The 21296-nt window shown below is 43.2% G+C and overlaps 1 protein-coding gene and 1 pseudogene across 3 annotated transcripts in view; one reads left to right on the forward strand and one right to left on the reverse strand.

Moving 5' to 3' along the window:
• The window catches only part of MLLT3 (MLLT3 super elongation complex subunit), a 398946-nt gene that overhangs the window by 47237 nt on the left and 330413 nt on the right, over positions 1–21296 (forward strand). The window contains exon 1 of one of the 3 annotated variants that reach the window (XM_062208141.1): positions 19604–19878. The exons of the other annotated variants lie outside the window; for them this stretch is intronic. Coding sequence (XP_062064125.1) covers positions 19867–19878 — 12 coding nt within the window. The 5' untranslated portion in view covers positions 19604–19866. Of the gene's footprint in view, positions 1–19603; positions 19879–21296 lie in introns of those variants that run through there. 3 annotated transcript variants of the gene reach the window in all.
• On the reverse strand, positions 339–17340 carry LOC133771005 (large ribosomal subunit protein eL21-like; annotated as a pseudogene).

Consider the following 21296-nt stretch of genomic DNA (forward strand, 5'->3'; position numbering starts at 1 on the left):
GGAAAAGAACCCATAGAACTCCCTCCAATACTTAAAATTCTCCTTTGTGCAGCTCTATTCAGCCAGGGAGACTTCTCTCCTTACAGTCCACTTTTTCCTCCACCCTAGCCCTCTTTCCCTCTCAAGCCTAGAGGCATTTGTTCCTACTTCACTTTTCCTACTCTTCTGAGATCTTTATTATGTAAATTGACCTAATTTCTTTGTTAAGTCATTGTCTTCTCCTAAAATTCTTTTTTTTTAATTTAAATATTTCTTTGGGAAATAAGACACCATACTTCAACTCAGTTAATAAACATCTTTGCAGTCTAGAGGTCTTTTATTTATTTATTTTATACCTATTATGCCATGAATTCATAGGGAATAGGTTCTAGCAGCTCAGGCTCCTTTCCATTGGTTCTGACAAAGTGGGCTTCTCTGGGTGGAGCAGGTTGGTGCTTTACATGAACCCAGGTACCTTTCTCTTTGGCTTCCTTCTTTTTCTGATCTCTTTCCTTCACACGTTTCAGGAAGCTATCTCAACTATTAGAGTGTTTAATATACTCAATATGCACATTTATTCTCTTGGCAAGAATCTTGTCCTTCACTTGTTTGTCTACAAAATGCCAACAGCATGCTGGGTAACACTGTAGACTCTTCCAGTTTTGCCACGATAACATTTATGGGGCATTCCTTTTTGAACAGTACTCATTCCCTTGATGTCTACAATGTCACCTTTCTTGTAAATGCACGTGTATATGGCCAAAGCAACAACTCCATGTTTTCTGAAAGACCTGGAGAACATGTATTGGGTACCTTTCCTCTTTCCCTTTGTGTTCGTTATCTTGGCGAATTACTGGAAGATGGCAGTTCCAGCTGAAAGGGCCTAATATTCTTTTTTTTAACCTTTATTTAATGAATATAAATTTCCAAAGTACAGCTTATGGATTACAATGCCCTCCCCCCCCACCCCCCGTAAATTCCCTCCCACCCGCAAGCCTCCCCTCTCCCACTCCTTCTCCCTTTCCAGGGCCTAATATTCTTAAATTCTAAATCTGTGCTCTCCTTCCAATACTCTAACATCATTGTGGCTCGTGAACTCTTGAAATGTGGCTAAATCTATTTGAGATATACTCAAGCATAGGTACACTGCATTTCAAAGGCAGTATGAAAAATAACATAAAATATCTGATTAATAATTTCTATATCAAAATGACAATATTTTCAAGTGAAATAGATTTCTAAATCTAATTTCATCATTTTCTGTTTGAAAAATGTGGCTATTACATTTAAAATTACATGTGTGACTTATGTTACATTTCTGTTGGACAATACTGTTCTAGATTGGGGTTGGCAAGCTTTTTTCTATAAAGGACTATAAGATAGCAAATATTTATTGCTTGCCTGAACTTCAGTCAGGCTTCTGAATCTACTGTTAGGTACATCTGTGTATCTCTCTATAATACTTAGTTTTAGCAAAAATGTCCCATCCTCAATATCTGATCAGGTTCCTCATCTTCTACCACTCTCAGGTAATGTCTGACCACCCTGGCTTATCTTTAGCAAGAATCTTGCTTGGTCAGTTTAGCCAGAATGTACCTTACTCTTGATGTTTCCTCTTAATAATTTTCCAGACCCTACCCGCAACTCTACGACTTAGCTTAGGTTCTCATGTGTACATGCTGTACTTGGAGTTGAGCCCATCACTTTGCTTCACTGTAAGAATCCATTGCATGGTCCCTGTGCTCTCTTGATGGCTCTGAATAAAATCTCCCTTCCTGTGCTTCAACAAGCATCACTGAATACTTTTTCTTTAGCAATAGTGAGCATTTTAAGCTTTATAGGCTGTATGATTTTTGTTGTAATTCTTCCTTTCTTCTCTTGCAGCACAAAAGCAGCCATGAGATAATATGCAAACTAATGAGCTTTGCTGTGTTCTAACAAAATTTTATTTATAGACACTGAAATTTGAATTTCAAATAGTTTCCCCATGTCATGAAATATGCTTTTTAAACTTTCATTTAACTATCTAAACTATTCAACTATTTAAAGCTTTTCTTAACTCAAATAGACTTAGAAACTGATTTGACCTCCTAGCCATAATTTGCCTGCCATAGATTACCTGCATTTGTTCTCTATCAGCACTAGGATCCTTGAGATGAGATTATCTTCAGTGCTATAAAAAGGGCTTCAAGGGTAAGGCTGGGTGACTGAATGACTGGAGCTGGGTGACTGAATGACTGGAATGGTGGAGAAGGCTATAGGTAACTGAGGCATGCCCAATCTAGTGGGACAACCTGAACTCAGCTCCAGCTGTCTTATTCATACAGATGAACCCTGAGTGGCCAGATCTTCTGATATTTTTTCCCCAGTATAAGAAGGGAATTTCAATTTTTTATGTAAAAATATCAAAATTGCATATATTGTCCATTGTGTTATATTAAGCAAACAAATAAACCAAAATTTTTGTTCAGGGCAAACAAAATATGTCTTTGGGCTTAGTTTAGCTCTCTGACCATGCCTTTATATCCTTGGCTTCAGCCATGGAACTTTTTTTATGAGAAACCATGGAATTTTTTTATGAACATATTTTTCTTTTTAATTTATTTGAGAGGTAGAGAGACAGATAGATAAACTGATGTAAATAGAGCTCCCATCTGCTGGTTCACTCCCTAAATGCCTGCAATAGCCAGGGGTAGGCCAGGCAGGAGCCAGGAGCCAGGAGCCAGAAATTCCATCTAAATCTCTCATGTGGGTGGCCAGGACCCAACTACTTGAGCCATCCCTGCCACTTCTATGAGTATGCATTAGCAGAGAGTGGGAATTGGAGGCAGAGTCAGGATTGGAACCCAGATACTCTGATATGGGATGATGGGTATCTTAACCATAAGGCTAAATGTCTGCCCTGCATTTTCCTTAAACCTTACAGATAAAAGTTACTAGTATTTCTAATTTTTATGTGTCTTCCCCAAATAATTATAGTGTGGCATAATTTTATTACTTCAAGTTCTCAAGGATGATTGCTTTTTAAAAATATTTTTTCTTAATAAACAATCATAATTACTATATGAGCATTTTTCCTCCAATTTCATATAGGTTCCTCATTTCATAGTTTTATTCCTTGTGAAAATGCATCATTTCCTGAAAATGGCTTTTAACTGAGTAGTGGTTGAAAACTGCCATGACTCAAAGAGGCCAGACTTTTATTTTAGCTTTACTTTTTGAAAGTGAATGCACACTTAGAAAATTATGTGTATTCACTGAAAGAAAGAAGCTAACAAGCATAAAAGCTGATTTTGTGGCAGTATGGTTTGGAAGTGGCTTTTGCCCCCATGGTTCACATGCTGGAAGCTTGATGCCCTGTGTGGTGATGTTAAGAGGTGGTGGGACCTTCAAGAGGAGGGGCCAACTAGAAGGAGATTTATCTGGGAGGCAGACCTTGGAAGGAATTACTGTAGCCTATTTGGGAACCTAGTTAGTCTTGGGAGAGAGTTATGATAAAAGAGCAAGACTAGCCCCTCCCACATCTCCTTGGCTTCTTTCTCACCATGTGATCTCTCTCTCTCAAACATGTTTCCACCATGATGCCATCTCCTGTGATGTGATGTGGTTAAGGAGGCCATGGCCAGAACCAGAACCAGAACTGTGAGCTAAATAAACTCTTCTTTATAAAGTACCCAGCCTCAGGTATTTTGTTATAGCATAGAAAACAGACTAACACATGGATTTTGAAAAATATTGCTTCTACTTTTAATTTAAAAGTTAGTTTTAGGCCAGCTTTATTCCTTTAAATACAGTTTGTACTATTAGCTTAATGAAAAACTTCTGCAAAGCTTCCCCACCACCACTATTTGTACGAGAAAATAAGATGTCTCAAGTTTGTTATTTTGGGAATGTCTGCTGTTCTTGAACTCTGCCAATTGGAAACAACCTCTGATGTCAAAGAACTTCCTTTTTGAAAAATGTGGTTGGCGCAGAATTACTTCTGCTCTTCAGTTTTGCCAAGTGGGTTTGCTTATACCCAAGAGTTAAATCATTTTCTCTTTGACATTAAGGAATAGGTTAGCCAATTTATTTTTAGGTCAATACTTTTAAAAGGGAAAAAAACTGCTAAGATTGATTTAATACTCTTTTGTAGCATATTTTTGTAAATCTACATATGAGTTCAATGAACTCTTGACTCCAAATATGTAAAATTAAATAATGAAGCCTTAGCAATTACCTTCAGACCTAATTTTTCAGGTTTTCTACCCATGAAACACTAAGCAGCTTTTCAAAGCAAGCAATATGATAAAACACTGAAATAAAGGAGAAACTAAGGAAGTTGTGGATCACGGCTGCTATAGTAAACACCAAGTTCAGGAGGGTTCTAAGTTATCCCAACTGTAAAAACGAGGGTCAGTGCATTTTACCCTTGACAGCACTAGTTAATAATCCACTGTAATGATAAATAACCTCACTTATTCATTTATAAATTTTTATGAAATTCTGAATGTGCCCACATTATCTTATCCATATTATTTCTTGTCTTTAACAAGTAGATGTATCCCAGTAAGTACATTACCTTCAAGAACACAAAAACAAACTTGCAAATTTTTGAGTATTGTCTTTTAATAAATTTTCTTGTTTCTCTACATAATTCATGTATTTCTTTCCTGTGCCTTCTCTTTTACCTTACATTTCTCTTTGTTCTTTAACTAACATCACCCCACTCATATTATCTTTCCATTGAATTCTGTTAAAAGTTGCAAAATTGGCCGGCGCCGCGGCTCAATAGGCTAATCCTCCGTCTTGCGGAGCCAGCACACTGGGTTCTAGTCCCGGTCAGGGCGCCGGATTCTGTCCCAGTTGTCCCTCTTCCAGGCCAGCTCTCTGCTATGGCCCGGGAGTGCAGTGGAGGATGGCCCAAGAAGCACCTGGCTCCTGGCTTCGGATCAGCGCGCCGGCCGCAGCGGCCATTGGAGGGTGAACCAACAGCAAAAAGGAAGACCTTTCTCTCTGTCTCTCTAACTATCCACTCTGACTGTTTAAAAAAAAAAAGTTGCAAAATTTATTTCTGTGTGCTTTACATATAAGTGTAGTACAATAACTTTGTTATATAAATCTAATATATAAATATATTAGATATATAAATATAATATGTTAATATACTATATAATGTTATATAAATATAATATTAGGAAAACTGGTTGTTCTTTCTTATTTTGTATTTTTCCAACATATTCTGTCAATAGGTTTGCAGATTGGTGAACTAAAAAGAGACAAAATGTCATCAACTAATATAGTAATGCCATTTTACTTCCCCCCCAAAAAAACTTTTACCTAAGGTATACAAACTTCACAAATTTCATAAATACAATTTTAGAAACATAGTGATAGTGATTCTTCCCACTGTACTCACCCTCCCACCCCCACTCCCACCCTTCTTCCTCCTCTCTCTCCTCTTCCCATTCTTATTTTTTACTAAGACTTATTTTCAATTAACTTTATACATAGCAGATTAACTCTATACTAAGTAAAGAGTTCAACAAAGAGTATGAAAAAAATTGTTCCTCAACAGTTTTTTGATTTCTCTTTGATTTCTTTTATGACCCACTGTTCATTCAGGAGCATGTTGTTCATCCTCCATGTGTTTGCATATGTTCTAGATAGTCTTGAGTTACTGATTTCCAGCTTCATTGCTTTGTGGTCCAATAAGATGCAGGTTTGATTTTGATTTTTTTTAATTTGCTGAGACTTGTTTTATGGCCTATTATGTGGTCAATCCTAGGGAAAGTTCCATGCATTGCTGAGAAGCATGTGTGTTCTGCAACTGTAAGATGAAAAGTTCTGTAGATATCTGTTAAGTCCATTTGGTCGATTAATTGTTGTTTCCTTGCTGATTTTCTGTTGGTCGATCTGTCCATTGCTGAAAGTGGAGTATTAAAGTCCCCCATTACTATTGTATGGGAGTCTTTGTCTCCCTTTAGATCCATTAACATTTCTTTTAAATAACCAGGTGCCCTGTATTGAGGTGTGCATACATTTATTATAGTCACATCTTCCTGTTGAATTGATCCCTTAATCATTGTACAGTGCCCTTCTTTGTCTCTTTTAACAGTTTTTGTGTTAAAGTCTTTTTTTTTTTTCTGATATTAAGATGGCTACATCAGCTCTTGTTTTGGTTTCTGTTAGCATGGAGTATCTTTTTCCATCCTTTCACTTTCAGTCTGTGTGTATCTTTGTTGGTGAGATGTGTTTCTTTTTTTTTTTTAACTTTTATTTAATGAATATAAATTTCCAGTGTACAGCTTATGGATTACAATGGCTTCCCCCTCCCATAACTTCCCTCCCACCCGCAACCCTCCCCTTTCCCGCTCCCTCTCCCCTTCCATTCACATCAAGATTCATTTTCAAGTCTCTTTATATACAGAAGATCAGTTGAGTATAAAGATTTCAACAGTTTGCACCCACATAGAAACACAAAGTGAAACATACTGTTTGAGTACTAGTTATAGCATTAAATCAAAATGTACAGCACATTAAGGACAGAGATCCCACATGAGGAGCAAGTGCACAGTGGCTCCTGTTGTTGACCCAACAAATTGACACTCTAGTTTATGGCGCCAGTAACCACCCTAGGCTGTTGTCATGAGTTGCCAAGGCTATGGAAGCCTTCCAAGTTTGCCGACTCTGCTCATATTTAGACAAGGTCATAAAAGACAGAGTGAGGATAGTAACCAATGATCCTAAGAATGGCATTTACCAGGTTTGAACAATTATACAGCATTAAGTGGGGAAGAGGACCATCAGTACACACAGGTAGAGCCATTGTGTAGAGTAGAGGTTATGATTACAAAGGAATGAGGCCCAACAGCAAATAGATGTGTTTTTTTTTTTTTCGTTTATCCAGTCTGTATCTTTTAATTAAAGAGTTGACAACATTTACATTCAAGGTGACTACTGATAAAGAAATGACATGGCCCTGCCATTTTTCCTTAAATATTCCTATTGTTTACTTTGGGTTTCCTTTGTATTTTTACTGGGAGATTTTCTGCCTTCACCTTCTCTCATAGTGATGACCATGTTTTTGTGTTTCTGTGTACAGCACCTCTTTAAACATCTTTTTAAAGGCTGGATGCATGGTGACAAATTTTTTCATTTTCTGTTTGTTATGGAACGTCTTTATTTCATCTTCATTCACAAATGAGAGCTTTGCAGGGCACAGTATTCTGGGTTGACTTTTTTTTCCTCTTAAGACTTGGAATATATCTTATCATTCTCTCCTAGCCTGTAGGGTTTCTGATGAGAAGTCAGCTATGAGTCTAATTGGAGATCCTCTGAAAGTAATCTGGCATTTCTCCCATGCACATTTTAGAATCTTTTCTTTATGTTTTACTGTGGAGAGTTTGATTAGGATGCACTGTGGTGAAGATCTTTTCTGGTCATGTCTATTAGGAGTTCTATGTGCTTCCTGTACTTGGATGTCCCTTTCTTCAAGTTGGGAAAGTTTTATGTTATTATTTCTCTAAAAAGGCTTCTTTTTTTTTTTTTTTTTTTTTGACAGGCAGAGTGGACAGTGAGAGAGAGAGACAGAGAGAAAGGTCTTCCTTTGCCGTTGGTTCACCCTCCAATGGCCACCGCGGCCGGCGCACTGCAGCCGGCGCACCACGCTGATCCGATGGCAGGAGCCAGGTGCTTCTCCTGGTCTCCCATGGGGTGCAGGGCCCAAGCACTTGGGCCATCCTCCACTGCCTTCCAGGGCTACAGCAGAGAGCTGGCCTGGAAGAGGGGCAACCGGGACAGAATCCGGCACCCCAACTGGGGCTAGAACCCGGTGTTCCGGTGCCGCAGGCAGAGGATTAGCCTGTTGAGCCACGGCGCTGGCTCTAAAAAGGCTTCTAAACCAACTCTCTTCCCACATTTTCAGGAACTCCTAAGACTCATATTTTGGGTCATGTGATAATATCCTATAGATCTCAACACTGTTTTTTAGTTTTCTAATTTCTTCTTTTTCTTTTGTTCTAAAATTTCCAGAGATTTATATTCTAACTTAGATATTCTTTCTTCTGCCTCACTGAGTCTGTTGTTAAGGCTTTCCGCCACTTTTTAAATTTGTTCTATTGAATTCTTCATTCCTAATATTTTAATTTCTCTTTAAAATATCAATTTCATGAGAAAAATTTTCTTTCATGCCATGTATGGATTTATTTAGCTCATGGATTTGCATCGTATTACTTCTAAGTAATCCTATGATCAATTTTTTGAATTCCATTTCTGACATTTCTTCAATTTCACATTTTAGTATTGAAGTGTCATTGTGTTCCTTTGTGGGCTCATGTTGTTTTCCTTATTCTTGTTTCTTGAATTGCTGCATTTATTTTTAGGCATTTTTGGAGATACTTGTTGGTTTATTTTTTTTCCCCTCTGTGATGGCTTTTATCTTTGGACTATGCCTCTGTGGATTAGTGGAATGTCTGCTCTTTCAGTTAATACCCTGAGGCGTGTGCTGGGTGTTGCCAGGGAGCTCTGTCCAGTGCTCCAGAGTGAGGAGAGTGTCCAAGGTGACTCCCAAATTGGGTGTGGTAAATCTCACTCTGTGTGTGAGTGTGTGTGTGTGTATGTGTCTCTCTCTTCCTCTCTCTCTCTCTTTTTAATCAGAGGGGAGGTTGGTTCAGCTCTGTTGGCATAGTCTCACACTCCCCTACTCTCCTCCAAGGAGATCAATGCCTTGGCGCTAGCCCCAGTGGGTACAATATTCATTCCAGGGTGCCACAAGAACACTACAAAGGATCTGTGCAGTCCTCAGTTTGAGCACAGATCCCACAGCAATGATCCTCACCATGGAATCAGTAAGCCTTGAGCATGTGGAGCAGCCCACAGTGACTGCCCAAAGACCTAGTCATACCCTGTGCTCTTACACACAGCCACAGTGTTTTCATAGTTCCAGTATACAATGCTCCCACAGTCACGAGCACCCAGCCCCCTGTGAGTTCCCCCAGCCAGATTCAACAAGTGTCCTCTAGGTTGGTTTCTGGGCATGCGGACATGAGCTGGTGCAGCTGTTACGTATGTCTAAAATGGTGTCCACCTTCTCTCTACCAGTTACAGGACGCCAGTGCCAGGTGGTCAGGGAGAAAGAAACGTGTCCCCTTTTTTTTTCCCTCTAAGTATTCAGGTACACTATCCCACACAGGGCTCCAAGCTGGACTCCTGCCAGGCTCTTCCCGCAGCTTTATCACCCATGGCTGGGGCTGCTGCAGTCTGGTCTCACCTCACTCCCCAGAGCTGGTGCTGGGGTCCAGAGTTGTGAGCATCCACACCCTCCATGTCGATCCACAGTGTCCCTCTAATTTGCGTGGAGTTTCTTCTGCAGTTTTCTCCCTAAATTATATCTGAGATTGCACTCTCTCCATTTTTTTTTTTTTTAATATCTTCCCCTAGACTACAGCAGTAAGCTCCCTCCCTATTCCTCCATCTTGGTGCCTCTGTGCCATTTTAGTTTTAATTTTGGTTAGAAGAATACAACTTCTTCCCATTTCCCTCAAAATAAAAGAACAAAATATCATTGTCATGAATGTCTACCTGAATCCTTTGTCCCAAATTGTTAAGACAAAGTGACTTGGAATGTTTGTTTATGTCTTTTCCTGCCATGTCTGTATATATGATTACCACCTTAAGGCTTGACTTCACTTTTGGCTTGAAGTCAGACCATTGGATTAGCTCTCTTGTCAAAATGTCTGGCACACAGCGAGACCAATACATGGTTTTTAATATAGGGTTGTATAAGAGAATTAAAGGTCTTGACTGAAGGAAAGCTGAAGACATCTGACATCTCTGAAAGGCACTTCTGTGTGTTTTGTTTGCAAAGTAACCACAGTGTGGGTAAGAACCACAATATAACAAGTAATTAATTGGAAAACTATATGGACTATGTTATATGAAATTATACCTTCCACATTGGGGTTATGGAATAAAAATCAAAACCAGTCTCTAAATGTTTTATCCTTAAAGTAAAAGGAATTTTTCTACAATACGATTATCATATTTATAATTCCCATATATCTTGTTTTGTGGTCTAGTTGGAATTTTTTTTTCATCTTAACATGGTTTGGATTTATCCTATTTATTTAGAGCCCGATTTAAAAAAAAAAGATTTATTTATTTATTTGAAAGTCAAAGTTACACACAGAGAGAAGGAGCGGCAGAGAGAGAGAGAGAGGTCTTCCATCCGCTGGTTTACTCCCCAGTTGGCCGCAATGGTCGGATCTGCACTGAACCAAAGCCAGCAGCCAAGACCTTCTTCCGGGTCTCCCATATGGGTGCAGGGGCCCAAGGACTTGGGCCATCCTCTACTGCTTTCCCAGGCCATAGCAAAGAGCTGGATTGGAAGAGGAACAGCCGGGACCAGAACTGATGCCCATATGGGATGCCTGTACTGCAGGTGACAGCTTTACCTGCTATGCCACAGTGCAGGCCCCAGGAGCCTGATTTTTAATCCATGTTCTTTTAATTTTTTTTTTTTTTGATAGGCAGAGTTAGACAGTGAGAGAGAGACAGACAGAGAGAAAGGTCTAGGTCTTCCTTTTCTGTTGGTTCACCCTCGAAATGGCTGCTAATATCCAAAGCCAGGAGCCAGGTGCTTCCTCCTGGTCTCACATGTGGGTGCAGGGCCCAAGCACTTGGGCCATCCTCCATGCCTTCCTGGGCCACAGCAGAGAGCTGGACTGGAAGAGGAGGAACCGGGACAGAATCCGGCGCCCTGACCGGGACTAGAACCCCGGGGTGCCGGCGCCGCAGGTGGAGGATTAGCTAAGTGAGCCCTGGCGCCGGCCTAATCCATGTTCTTATTAGATGACTTTCTCTACCCACGACAGAGATTTCTAGGGTTGAGTGGTATCTTTGTGTATTCCCTCCTCAGTTTGGGAAGTCAAAACAGAACTCTACCTTGGTCCTATTTTGTCTGTCCTTTCTACATTACTCTCTCTGGTACCTGCTTGGCAAGAAGTCCTTTTAAGGATCATGGGCTTAAAGTTAGAGCCTTAAAAGCAATATGTTAATCTGCTATTTATTCAAAAGTGCCAGCCACTCTTTAGACATTCTACTGGCTCTTCTTGATTAAGAAAAGGTCCTGTTCCTGATTCTGAGAAGTGCTACCTGACAGGTGTCAGAAGTAGGTGACCCTTAAAGAAAATGTTAACTGAGAACAAAAGCATTAGATGGCTTCTAAATGAGCCAGGGCTACTCATCCAGCTGCCCTTGAGCAATAAAAAAGGAAAGTCACAGCATTATACAGCAGGTCAGTGATAAAAGCCATAAAAAAAAAAATCTAACTTAGACAATGCTGATATTGGCAGTCCTTGAATGCTATTACACATGCACGCACACACACACAAACACACACACTTATGTTTGAAAAATGCCTAATGGGGCACAATTAAGCAGTTTGTAGAATTGAATGACCTTTAAATTGCCATAATCTCATGAGGGAAACCTTTCATATACATTTGTGAGAACATTCTATAAAATATTGTTACTAATTCAGCAGGGCATGCCAAACGCAGGTCTTGTGCCTTGCTCCACCTTGGATCCTTTCATTGCAGAGAAAAGCTGAAATCACTAAAGATACTGACCTCACACAGGTCAGTTATCCAAATCATCACACAAATATAATTCAAAAACAGTTGGTGATAGGAAAAAAAGACAAAATATAAAATAAAGCCTGTAAATGAGAAGAAAGGAGAAAGAAAAATTCTAACCCTTTAGTTTTTCCTTAAAAATAAAACTGTTCTAGATTATAATCAATTCACTTCTCATTTTCTCTACTTTTGTTATTATTAAGCATATGGTTTTAAGAAGCAAAAAGTATACACTATTGAGGAAACTGTTACTTTTGAAATTAGCTCTGAATCTTGACAGATTATTTTTTCCCTTAAAATTTGTATTCTTAAAAATGAAAAATTTATAGAAGTTGTATAATAATCATTTGCTTTATCTGTCATTTTTATCTCAATTTATATCTATGGCTTTCTTTTTTATTATCTTTTTAAAAAGATTTATTTATTTATTTATTTGAAAGACAGAGTTTACACACAGAGAGAGGCAGAGACAGAGAGAGAATCTTCCATTTGCTGGTTCACTCTCCAAATGGCTACAACAGCCAGGATTGGGCCCGATGAAAGACAGGAGCCAGGAGCTTCATCTGGGTCTCCCACAAGGGCATTAGGGACCCAAGGACTTGGGCCATCTTCCACTGCTTTCCTGATGTATTAGCAGAGAGCTGGATCGGAAGTGGGACAGTTGCAATTGAAGGGGTGCCCATATGGGATGCTGGTGCTGCAGACAGTGGCTTAACTCATTATGCCACCTTGCCAAGCCCCTAGTTAAGTATTAAGCACTGCATAGTGTTGTCATGTTTCTCCAGTTAACTTTATTTCTGTATTTTAAGATTTTACATATTTATTTGAAATGCAGAGTGATATACAGAGAGAGGATGATTTTCCATCTACTGGTTCATTTTCCAATACCTGCTTACAGTCAGGGCTGGATCAGGCCAAAGCCAGGAGTCAGGGGCTCAGTCTAGGTCTCCCACATGGGTAGAAGAAACCCAACTACTTGTACCATCATCTGCTGCCTCCCAAGTGCATCACCAGGAAGCTGGATTGGAAGCCAGGAGTCGCCAGGACTGGAACTGGTGCTCCAACATGGGATATGGGCATCCCAAGCCACCACAGATGGGGCTGGTCCAGGCTGAAGCCAGGAGCCCAGAGCTCCATCTGGGTCTCTCACATGGGTGTCAGGGGCCCAAAGACTTAGCTTATCCTCTGCTGCCTTCTCAGACATTTCAGCAGGGAGCTGGATTGAAGCCGCCACAGCCAGTGCTCACATTGGTACTCTGATGTGAGATGCCAGCACTGCAGGTGACAGCTTAGCACTCTGGGCCACAACACCAGCCCCTGCTGTAGGCTTTTTATAGCATTACACCAAAAGACACACGGTCTCAGGTATGCCTGTTATCAGTGATGTTAAGTTTAATCACTTGGTTATGTCCCTCAGATTTCTGCGCTGCAAAGGCTCCTTTCTCCCTTCATAATTAATACATGATCTGTGGAGTGATACAATGAGATCTTGTGAATAATGTATTCTTCAAAAATTTTTCACTCAATACTTTCAGTATATATTGATGAGCCTTATCTAAATCTATTACTGCATTGGAGGTCATAACATGAAGGTTTTTACATGCTTGAGTACCAGTGAGCATTTCTATAAGGAGAAGCTTTATTTCTAATTTTCTTGTTATTTTTCTAAAGTATCATTATGGAATCACAAATCACAAATTGTCCCAAATTTGGCCAGTTGAGGCCTTTGGAAGTAAAATTTTAATTTGGAAGTGTTCTCAGTACTTTCTTGTGACCTCAGTAAATAACTTCATCTTTTTCTTTTTCTTAATAGGGATATTTCCAAAATGATGGCTGAAATCCAAAGTCATGGCTAAATATTTTTTTTTCTTTCTCAGAGATACAAGGGAATAACTAGGGCTTATTGTTATGTGCTTAATAACAACTTTCATTTGTTTTAACAACCTATCTTCTTTAAGTCAATAATTATGAAATGCCTTGAAATAAATGACAGTTAGGGGCACCCTATTGTAGGCTGATTACCAAGGACATAGAACAGTAGCTGCCCTTCAATGGACAGCAAATAACAGCTAACTGAATGTGTTGAATTAATAATAAACCCAAATGTCAAATTCCTGAAACATAATATGAATGATTGAAATAATATATATTAAGGGTCTAATTGTATAGAAATAAGTAAAGTTTTTTCATTAGTGATTTTTTATCTCCTTCTTATCTTGAAATTTTCCCCCAAAACTGCTGTCAGTACAGTTACAAAGATAGTTTATTCACTAATTTTCTTTATTTGCATTCATAGATGAATTATTTGTTTATTTGAAAGTCAGAGTTACACACAGAGAGAAGGAGAGGCAGAGAGAGAGAGAGGTCTTCCATCCCCTGGTTCATTCCCCAGTTGGCCACAACAGCCGGAGCTGCGCCAATCCAAAGGCAGGAGCCAGGAGCTTCTTCCAGGTCTCCCACATGTGTGCATTGGCCCAAGGACTTGGCCAATCTTCTACTGCTTTTCCCAGGCCAGATCAGAGAGCTGGGTTGGAAGTGGAGCAGCCAGGGCTGGAACCAGCGCCCATATGGGATGTCTGCACTGCAGGCAGTGGCTTTACCCACTACAACACAGTGCCGGCCCCCAGAGTTATAGTTAGTAAAGACCTTTAGGATTTCTTTTGCTTCAGCACACTGGTAAATTAATATATCTTCTTTCTTGTCAATTGGCATTGCTTCCTAGATCAATAGTATTTTGCCAAAGCACTCCGTATCTGGGATGACAAGTTGCTTAATAAAATTTCAAAATTTTTACTGGTAAGTTTTCCTTAATAAAATTTAAAAAGCACTCCAAAAGAGATAGGATCAACTAATATATAGATCTCTGTGTTAGAAAAGCTATGGCTGGGAACTAACAAACAGATGCAATCCTATGCATTTTCTATAGTTTAAAAAAGCTGCTTTGAACATAGATTTACATTTTAAGAATCCCACACACATAAATCGTGTCATTGTGGATTATCTACAAAGTGGGAAATACACTCATGGATTATTCAGGGCTGACTGTAAATAGCTTAATCCAACCAGGATACTTGATCCTACCATAAGGTAGTAAATCACTCACTTCTTATAGGCTTAGTATTATGTTCAAACCACTGTCACACCATTTAGTACAGCGAAGGGAAAGATTTCTTTTTCCTAAGCTTCTTTTGCAGTTTTAATTGAAGTTTGAGTTGTCTGTATTAGTTACTAGGCCTGATACGTTATTTTTCTATTTTTACCAATAAGATAAGATGTAGTTTTCATCTTAGGATGAAATGATTCTTTTAGCTCCTGGTTCATAACATGTGAATGGGAAAGGTGAATTCATATACAAAAACAAACTGAATTTCTCCTAGAAATTAGAGATCAAATCATTATATATATATATATATATATATATATATATATATATATATATATATATAAAGTAAGATGGAAAATTGTTGGGCTGGTTTGATTCCTGGCTGCTCCACTTCTCATCCAGCTCCCTGCTAATGTGCCTGGGAAAGCAATGGAAAATGGCTCAAGTGCTTGGGTCCCTGCACCCACGTGGGAGACCTGGAAGAAGTTCCTGGCTCCTGGCTTCTGTCTGGCCCAGTTCTGGCCATTGTTGCCATTTGGCGAGTGAATCAGTGGGTGGAAGATCTTTCTTTTTGTAACTCTGCCTTTCAAATAAAATAAATAAATATTAAAAAAATTATACAGTAGACTTTGAAGAGCTAGCTGTAGTCACATAAAGGTATAAATGGTTTAGAGATCATTTTGCAGCAAGCAGTATTAACTTAATATGTGTTCTACCTACAATTATTTCACTGGGGTTCCTGCATGTATGAGGGAGACATTTTCAATTACACCAAATCAACTGACCCCCCAAACTTATCTTGCTTCATATTTATGGCCTTACATAACATCCTTGATGAATTTTCAGGCCTTGAGGTGCTATTTATTAAATTAGGAATACAGCCCACTAAATTAATAAATCATTACTGTGGAGGCACTCTTGTCTTCTGAATGTATAAATACATTGCTTAAATTACTCTCAGGGAATAATTTATACATGAAGAGGCTCTGGTGGTTAAAAAAAAAAAAAAACCTGTGTATTTCTTATCTCTGGAAATAGTCCTGGACTAGGTACTTAAGTGGATATCAAAGCAATTGTTTTATTTTTTTCTTTTTCCACAGTAGTAATAGTTCTTACTATCCTGGTGTTTCTAACACAGTTTTCTGGAATCATGAATTAAATCTAATGTTCATCATATAACATTTTGAACCAAAACATTTCCATACAAAACATGAGGACTGTCTCACACTGAGAGCATATACTTAGGGATCCTCAAAGGCTTCGCTTTCCTTCACTGTAGGATTCTGCCGCCTCCCACCCCCCAAAGATCTCCAATAAAGTGAACACTGAAAATACTTCATTCAGATCAAGGGAAAGGAAATTAGGAATTGGCTACTATTGCAAGAAGGGTACCCCCTCCCCTTTTAAGTATTAAAAGGTGAAATTGAGGGCAATGACTCCTGGCTTCTAATCTTGTGAAGCTGTTTTTCTTGTCCTTGGGTTGTTCCTGTCAGATTTTTATGCTGTTTGCTAATGTGTGACACACATCTGTATCTCAAGTTTAGGTAATATGACACTAAAAACATAAAAAGAAATGGTTTTGGTGAAACTTCCCTCCTGTGTTATAACTTCAGTGACAGCAGGAAGCCTGTCATTCTTACGTTCTTAGAGCATAGCTCTGTGCCTGATACCTGGGACAGTTTTGATGAATAAACACATGAATGAAGTACATAAAAAAAGTCCACCGTTATAGGAGAAAATCCTTAATTTTTCTGCTTAGTATTTCAATGTCAGTTTAGTATCTGTCCCACTGTCTAGGTTTTTTTCTACATGCCTTCTCACACAACCCCAATTTACATAGCAAATAATGGACCATGGTCAATTTTATTGATTTAGTTATTTGAGTTTGTGCCTCAATAATCTACCACAACAAATAGGTAAAATGTATTTTAGGTTGCACATTAACACCTTACTTACACATTGAAGACCCTCGTTTGGTTCTGACTGAAGCATCCAAATTGGCATCAACACAACCTAAACAAAAGAATTGAGAATAAAAGGCAGAGTCAAATAGGCAGTGGTCAGGCTATGGCGATGCCCCGTGGTATGCTTGGGAATTAAGAACTGTCACAGACATGGTCCCCTTTCATTCTCGATCACGGGCTTTATTTGATAGGATGTCAATTGCTTTTTCCTTCTGCTCCTCAAAGGAGCTTTATTGTGCTTCCTGCTGTGCTATGAATTTGGGAAAGATAATTATCCTTTGACTAAGTCCATGGTTTGTTCCTTCATTTCTTCCATTCCGATTTTATTGTTTTTTCTTAGTATTTAGTACTGAGGTTTGTCTTCAAAGTTGCTGGTAATACGTTGTCTATAATTATATTGTCAGGTACACAAGAGGTTGCTTTTCACATTTGTACCTCAAAGTGTGAAGATCTACAGATACGCTGGAAGGAAAGGAATGTTATTCGTTTTAATTTCTTTCAATACTCAAATGTTTAAAATAGGTAACGCATACTAAACTGGAAGACTGGCATAAGTTCCTCCGTCCAAAGTTGATGCTGGAGTATTCAGGACTGTGTTTTCTTTCTTTTCTCCGGGTCCTGGTCTTTTTGTTGTACAGGGGTCACATAAGGACGTCCGTGGAAGGGCTCCGTGCGCCATCTACTGACGGAATCCAAACTTGCAGAGTCTGGAGAGGGAATTACCGTTGGTTCTAGAGTGAAAGCATTCTTTGAGAAAGAAGAGTTCGGGGGAAAGACCCTCTCAGGCTCTGTGGCTTATTTGTGAGTGCCAGAATAAACCTGAATTCAGCAAATACACAATCCCAAAAGGAGACATCAGTGCGTCGTGCGACTATGGGCTCTTGGAAAGCAGCCAAGGGAGCCCAGCTGGCACTGGAAGAAGCTGGCCGAACCCCGAAATCCACGCAAACTGGGAATCCGGTGGTTGTTTCCAACCTGCGTGTTGCTACACTCGCCGCTTACGGTTACCGTTTAGGGAATGGCTTTATTCGCGACGCATCCAGATACCCTTCGGTTCCCAGTCTCAGTTCCAAAAGACTTCTCTCAAGTTTGATTTTTTTAAATCAAAAATTTAGTAAAGCGTAACAAGGAGGTCCACGCGATGCTTTCCTCTAAACACACAGAAACACCTACAGAATGACAGGCGCCGCTGTGCATGTGGGTGATCTGAGAAAGCTAAGCCCTTGGACCGTGATTTAAAATGTTTCTCCGCACAACAATGTGCTCCATTCTGTGCTAGATAGTGAAACGACGGGTGGGAAGAATTCGGGTCTTCAACCCAAGGGGGTTTCTCAGTTATTCCTGGGGGACAGCAGAGGATCAGTTTGCCGGGATCCAACTACTCAGGTTGGAAGCTGGCTGGGTTGGAAATTAAAAGTTGCCTCGAAGCGGTCCTGTGACCGCCAGCTTCTGGTGAGCAGCTGGGGGAACTGAGAACTGTACACAGCGAGGGCCCCAGAGGTCCCAGGTAACTTTCCCGCTACTTTGCCGCCCTCCATCCAAGGGCTGAGACAATTTGCTTTCATGGTTTGAAGTAACACCGAAAAGGGAAAGGGAGGGAGGGGAAAAAAAAAAAAAAAAGGAGGGAAAGAAAAAGAGGAAAGCAAGAAAGTTGAGTCCGAAAGAAGAGGAGGGCAAGGGGGAAGGTGAGGAAGGGAGCGAAGCCAGGGTGCAAGGACAGAAAAGCTAAGGTGAAGACGGCCGCGAGGGAATCCGGCTGCGAAGATGCAAGTGTGCCTTCCACAAGCCGGAGTCACACCCATCTTTCACTTTCCACTCGGTCGTCGAGATCTTATCCGCTTCCTTTCTCGAGACTGTCAGCGCTGGTAAAGGAAGCGGGTCAGGGCTCCCCCCGCGCCGCTCGGTGCGGGGCGGTGCGGGCGGCGGGACGCGAGCCGAGCCTGCGAGAGCGCGGCGCCCGCAACTCCGCCGCGACTCGCGGTCACCCGGGAGCCTAACCGGATTTCTAACCCCGAGATGGATTACGTCGGCTGTCAGCACCGCGCCTCAAGATCCTAATCCCGCGTAGGCACGTTGCAGTCGGCATGCACTGTGTCTGCTATTTCAGGACTCGCGGAGGCTCGGCGCGCCCTCGGAGGACCGTGCCGGGCTGTCAGGCGGGGCGGCCTCGCCGAGCAAACAGCCCGCAGCCGAGTCCCCGGGCGCCGCGCCCGCACTCCCAGGTGTCCCGCCGTCACCTGGGCGCTGCGCGGTGCAGCTGCCCCGCCGTCCCGTTTTACAGTCCCAGCGTTCGGTGGCTGCGGCAGACGGGCAGCGAGCGAAGGTGGTCGGCGGGCGGCCGCCTGGTGAGGAGGTGGGGAAGGGGCCCGCGTTTGGCTGCGGCTTCTCAGCCTCCGCGGCTGCTGCCTGGATGCTGGCTTTTGTAGGTGGCACTGCTCTGGCTCTCTCTTTAAGTAAGTTTGTTTGGGTGTGAGTTCTTGCCTTCTCAGCACAAAAACCACAAAGATGCGCTGTGGAAAGTGGAAAAAAAAAAAAAGCAAGCCCACCCCCACCCCCTCCCCGAGCGTCAAAGCCTTGATTGAACGCCCCCTCTCCGGCTGCTCGGGGCTCCGGGCAGTGGCGACATTCCAGCAGTTTTAATCCGTTTTTTATTGTAGGGCGATCGGAGTTTACACAGGGGCTGGGTGGCTCCCCAGCTGGCCGCTCTCGCCGCCCCAGCGCCCCCTCCCCGCCCCTCCTCCCCGCCGCCCCAGCAGGAACCTGTTACTTTAAGCGCCGCGTTCCAGTGTGGCGCTGCGGGCCGCCCGGGGGTTCGGAGGCGGCCGCTGATTGGCTCTTTCGAGCTCCCCCTGGCTCGCCCGCGCGGCCTCCCCGCGCGCTCCGCCCCGCCCGCGCGCCCTCCCTCCGCCCCGCGAGGCGAGGAGCCCGAGTGTCAGGCGCCACGGCGCATGCTCCGGAGTCATCCTCCGGCCCTGGAGCTGCTGCTGCTGCTGCTGCTGCTGCTTTTGCTTTTGGGGCTGAGTTTAATAAGCGAGCGAGCGAGCGAGCGAGCGCTGGGGGAAAAAAGGCAGAGAATGTCCGCCATCTACCCTCCGCTCCCGGGCGCGCTCTCATTCATAGCAGCCTCTTCATGAATTACAGCTGAGGGGGGGGCGGGGGAGGGGGGTACCACACAACACCCCAGCAAACCTCCGGGCCCCCAGGCATGGCTAGCTCGGTAAGTACATGCAAAAATAATAATAAAAGACCCCCCCTCCCTCTCCCTGCGCCGCCGCCGCAGCCCAGACAGCGCCAGCGCTCCGCGGTTCCAATTAGAGAAAGGTTGGTACGGCTTGCAGGGAGCTGCTGCCTCTCCCCAGCCTCCGCTCCCCTCCTCCCCCAGCCCGGCGCGCGCGCACACTCACACTCACACACTCGCACACACACACACACACACTCGCCGCCACCCCCCGCGCCTCCCTCCCTCCGCGCCTCTTTGCAATCGCAAGAAGCGCACTCACACCCTCGCTCTCGCTCACACGCGCGCACTCACACACACACTCGCACACGGTGGAAGGAGGCGAATAATAACTCAGCCATATTTCAGCCGCCGCCGCCGGGAGCTGCGGGCACGGTCGGGGGACGCGGCGAGCAGCCTCGGCGGCCGCACCTCCGCAGAGCGCCGCGGCCGCGACCATGGTGCGTTCTCCGCGGCGCGCGAGTGTGAGCCCCGGTGTGCGGGCTGACAGCGGCGGGCTGCACGCAACTTTGCCCCAGCGCCGGGCGCTGCGCAAGCCCAGGCTCGGCGGCCGTCGGTCCGCCGCCCAGCTTTTCTGAATTTCATTTTTTTTTTTTTTTTTGGAAGGCGGGGGTTGGGGGGGGAGGTGGGAGGTACTTTGGGGCCACTTTGGCTCTTGGAAGTATGTTGTGGGGGCTCCGTTCGGCTGGCCTCGCCGATCGCGTGGGGCTTTTCTCCGAGGGGTGCGGGGTGCTTTAAGTTATGGATGCCTCGGCGTGTTTTCCTGCGGCGTGTGCGTGTGTGTGTGTGCGCGTGTGGAGACGACGTCTCATTTTTGTTGTGAACGAACCCCGTGGTAAGAGCACGGGAGTTTGTGCCCATCAGCAGAGGCTGCCTGTAGTTTCCATTCCGCCTGGCACGGCGCTCCACACGCACGCACACACACACGTACACAAAGACTTCCTCGGCGTGTGCCCGTCGCCGCGGTACTTTCGAGGAAGGGGCCCGCCAGGAGCCCCCCGCCCCGACCCCCGTGGGCCCAGCCACCTCCCCTCCCACGCCGGGAAATCGCCCGGGTATCGCATCCTAATTGTCTTCTAATTTGTTTCCGATGCATTTGTTGTGCCTGTCGGGCTGAGTGTGCTCTCCCTCTCCCCCGACCCCCTTGCGGGCTGGGGGTAAACATTCCGTTACAATCCGGGCCCGTTGCGGGACCCGGGCGCCTGGGCCGGGCCGGCCGGGCGCGGCGGGTTTGGGGGGCGTGGGTGCACGCGCCCACGAGCGTGGATGTAGAGGGCACCGCCGTTTCCTTTTATGTGGGTTTCAAGAAGGAGGAAAAAAAAAAATGTCAGGCGCAATGTTCAATGCTGAACGGCCGCCTTCCTGTTGTTCACGGCTGTCTCTCCTCCCCCTGCCCG

The sequence above is a fragment of the Lepus europaeus genome, chromosome 12 (genome assembly GCF_033115175.1).
Source record: "Lepus europaeus isolate LE1 chromosome 12, mLepTim1.pri, whole genome shotgun sequence".
NCBI classification, from domain to species: Eukaryota; Metazoa; Chordata; class Mammalia; order Lagomorpha; family Leporidae; genus Lepus; species Lepus europaeus.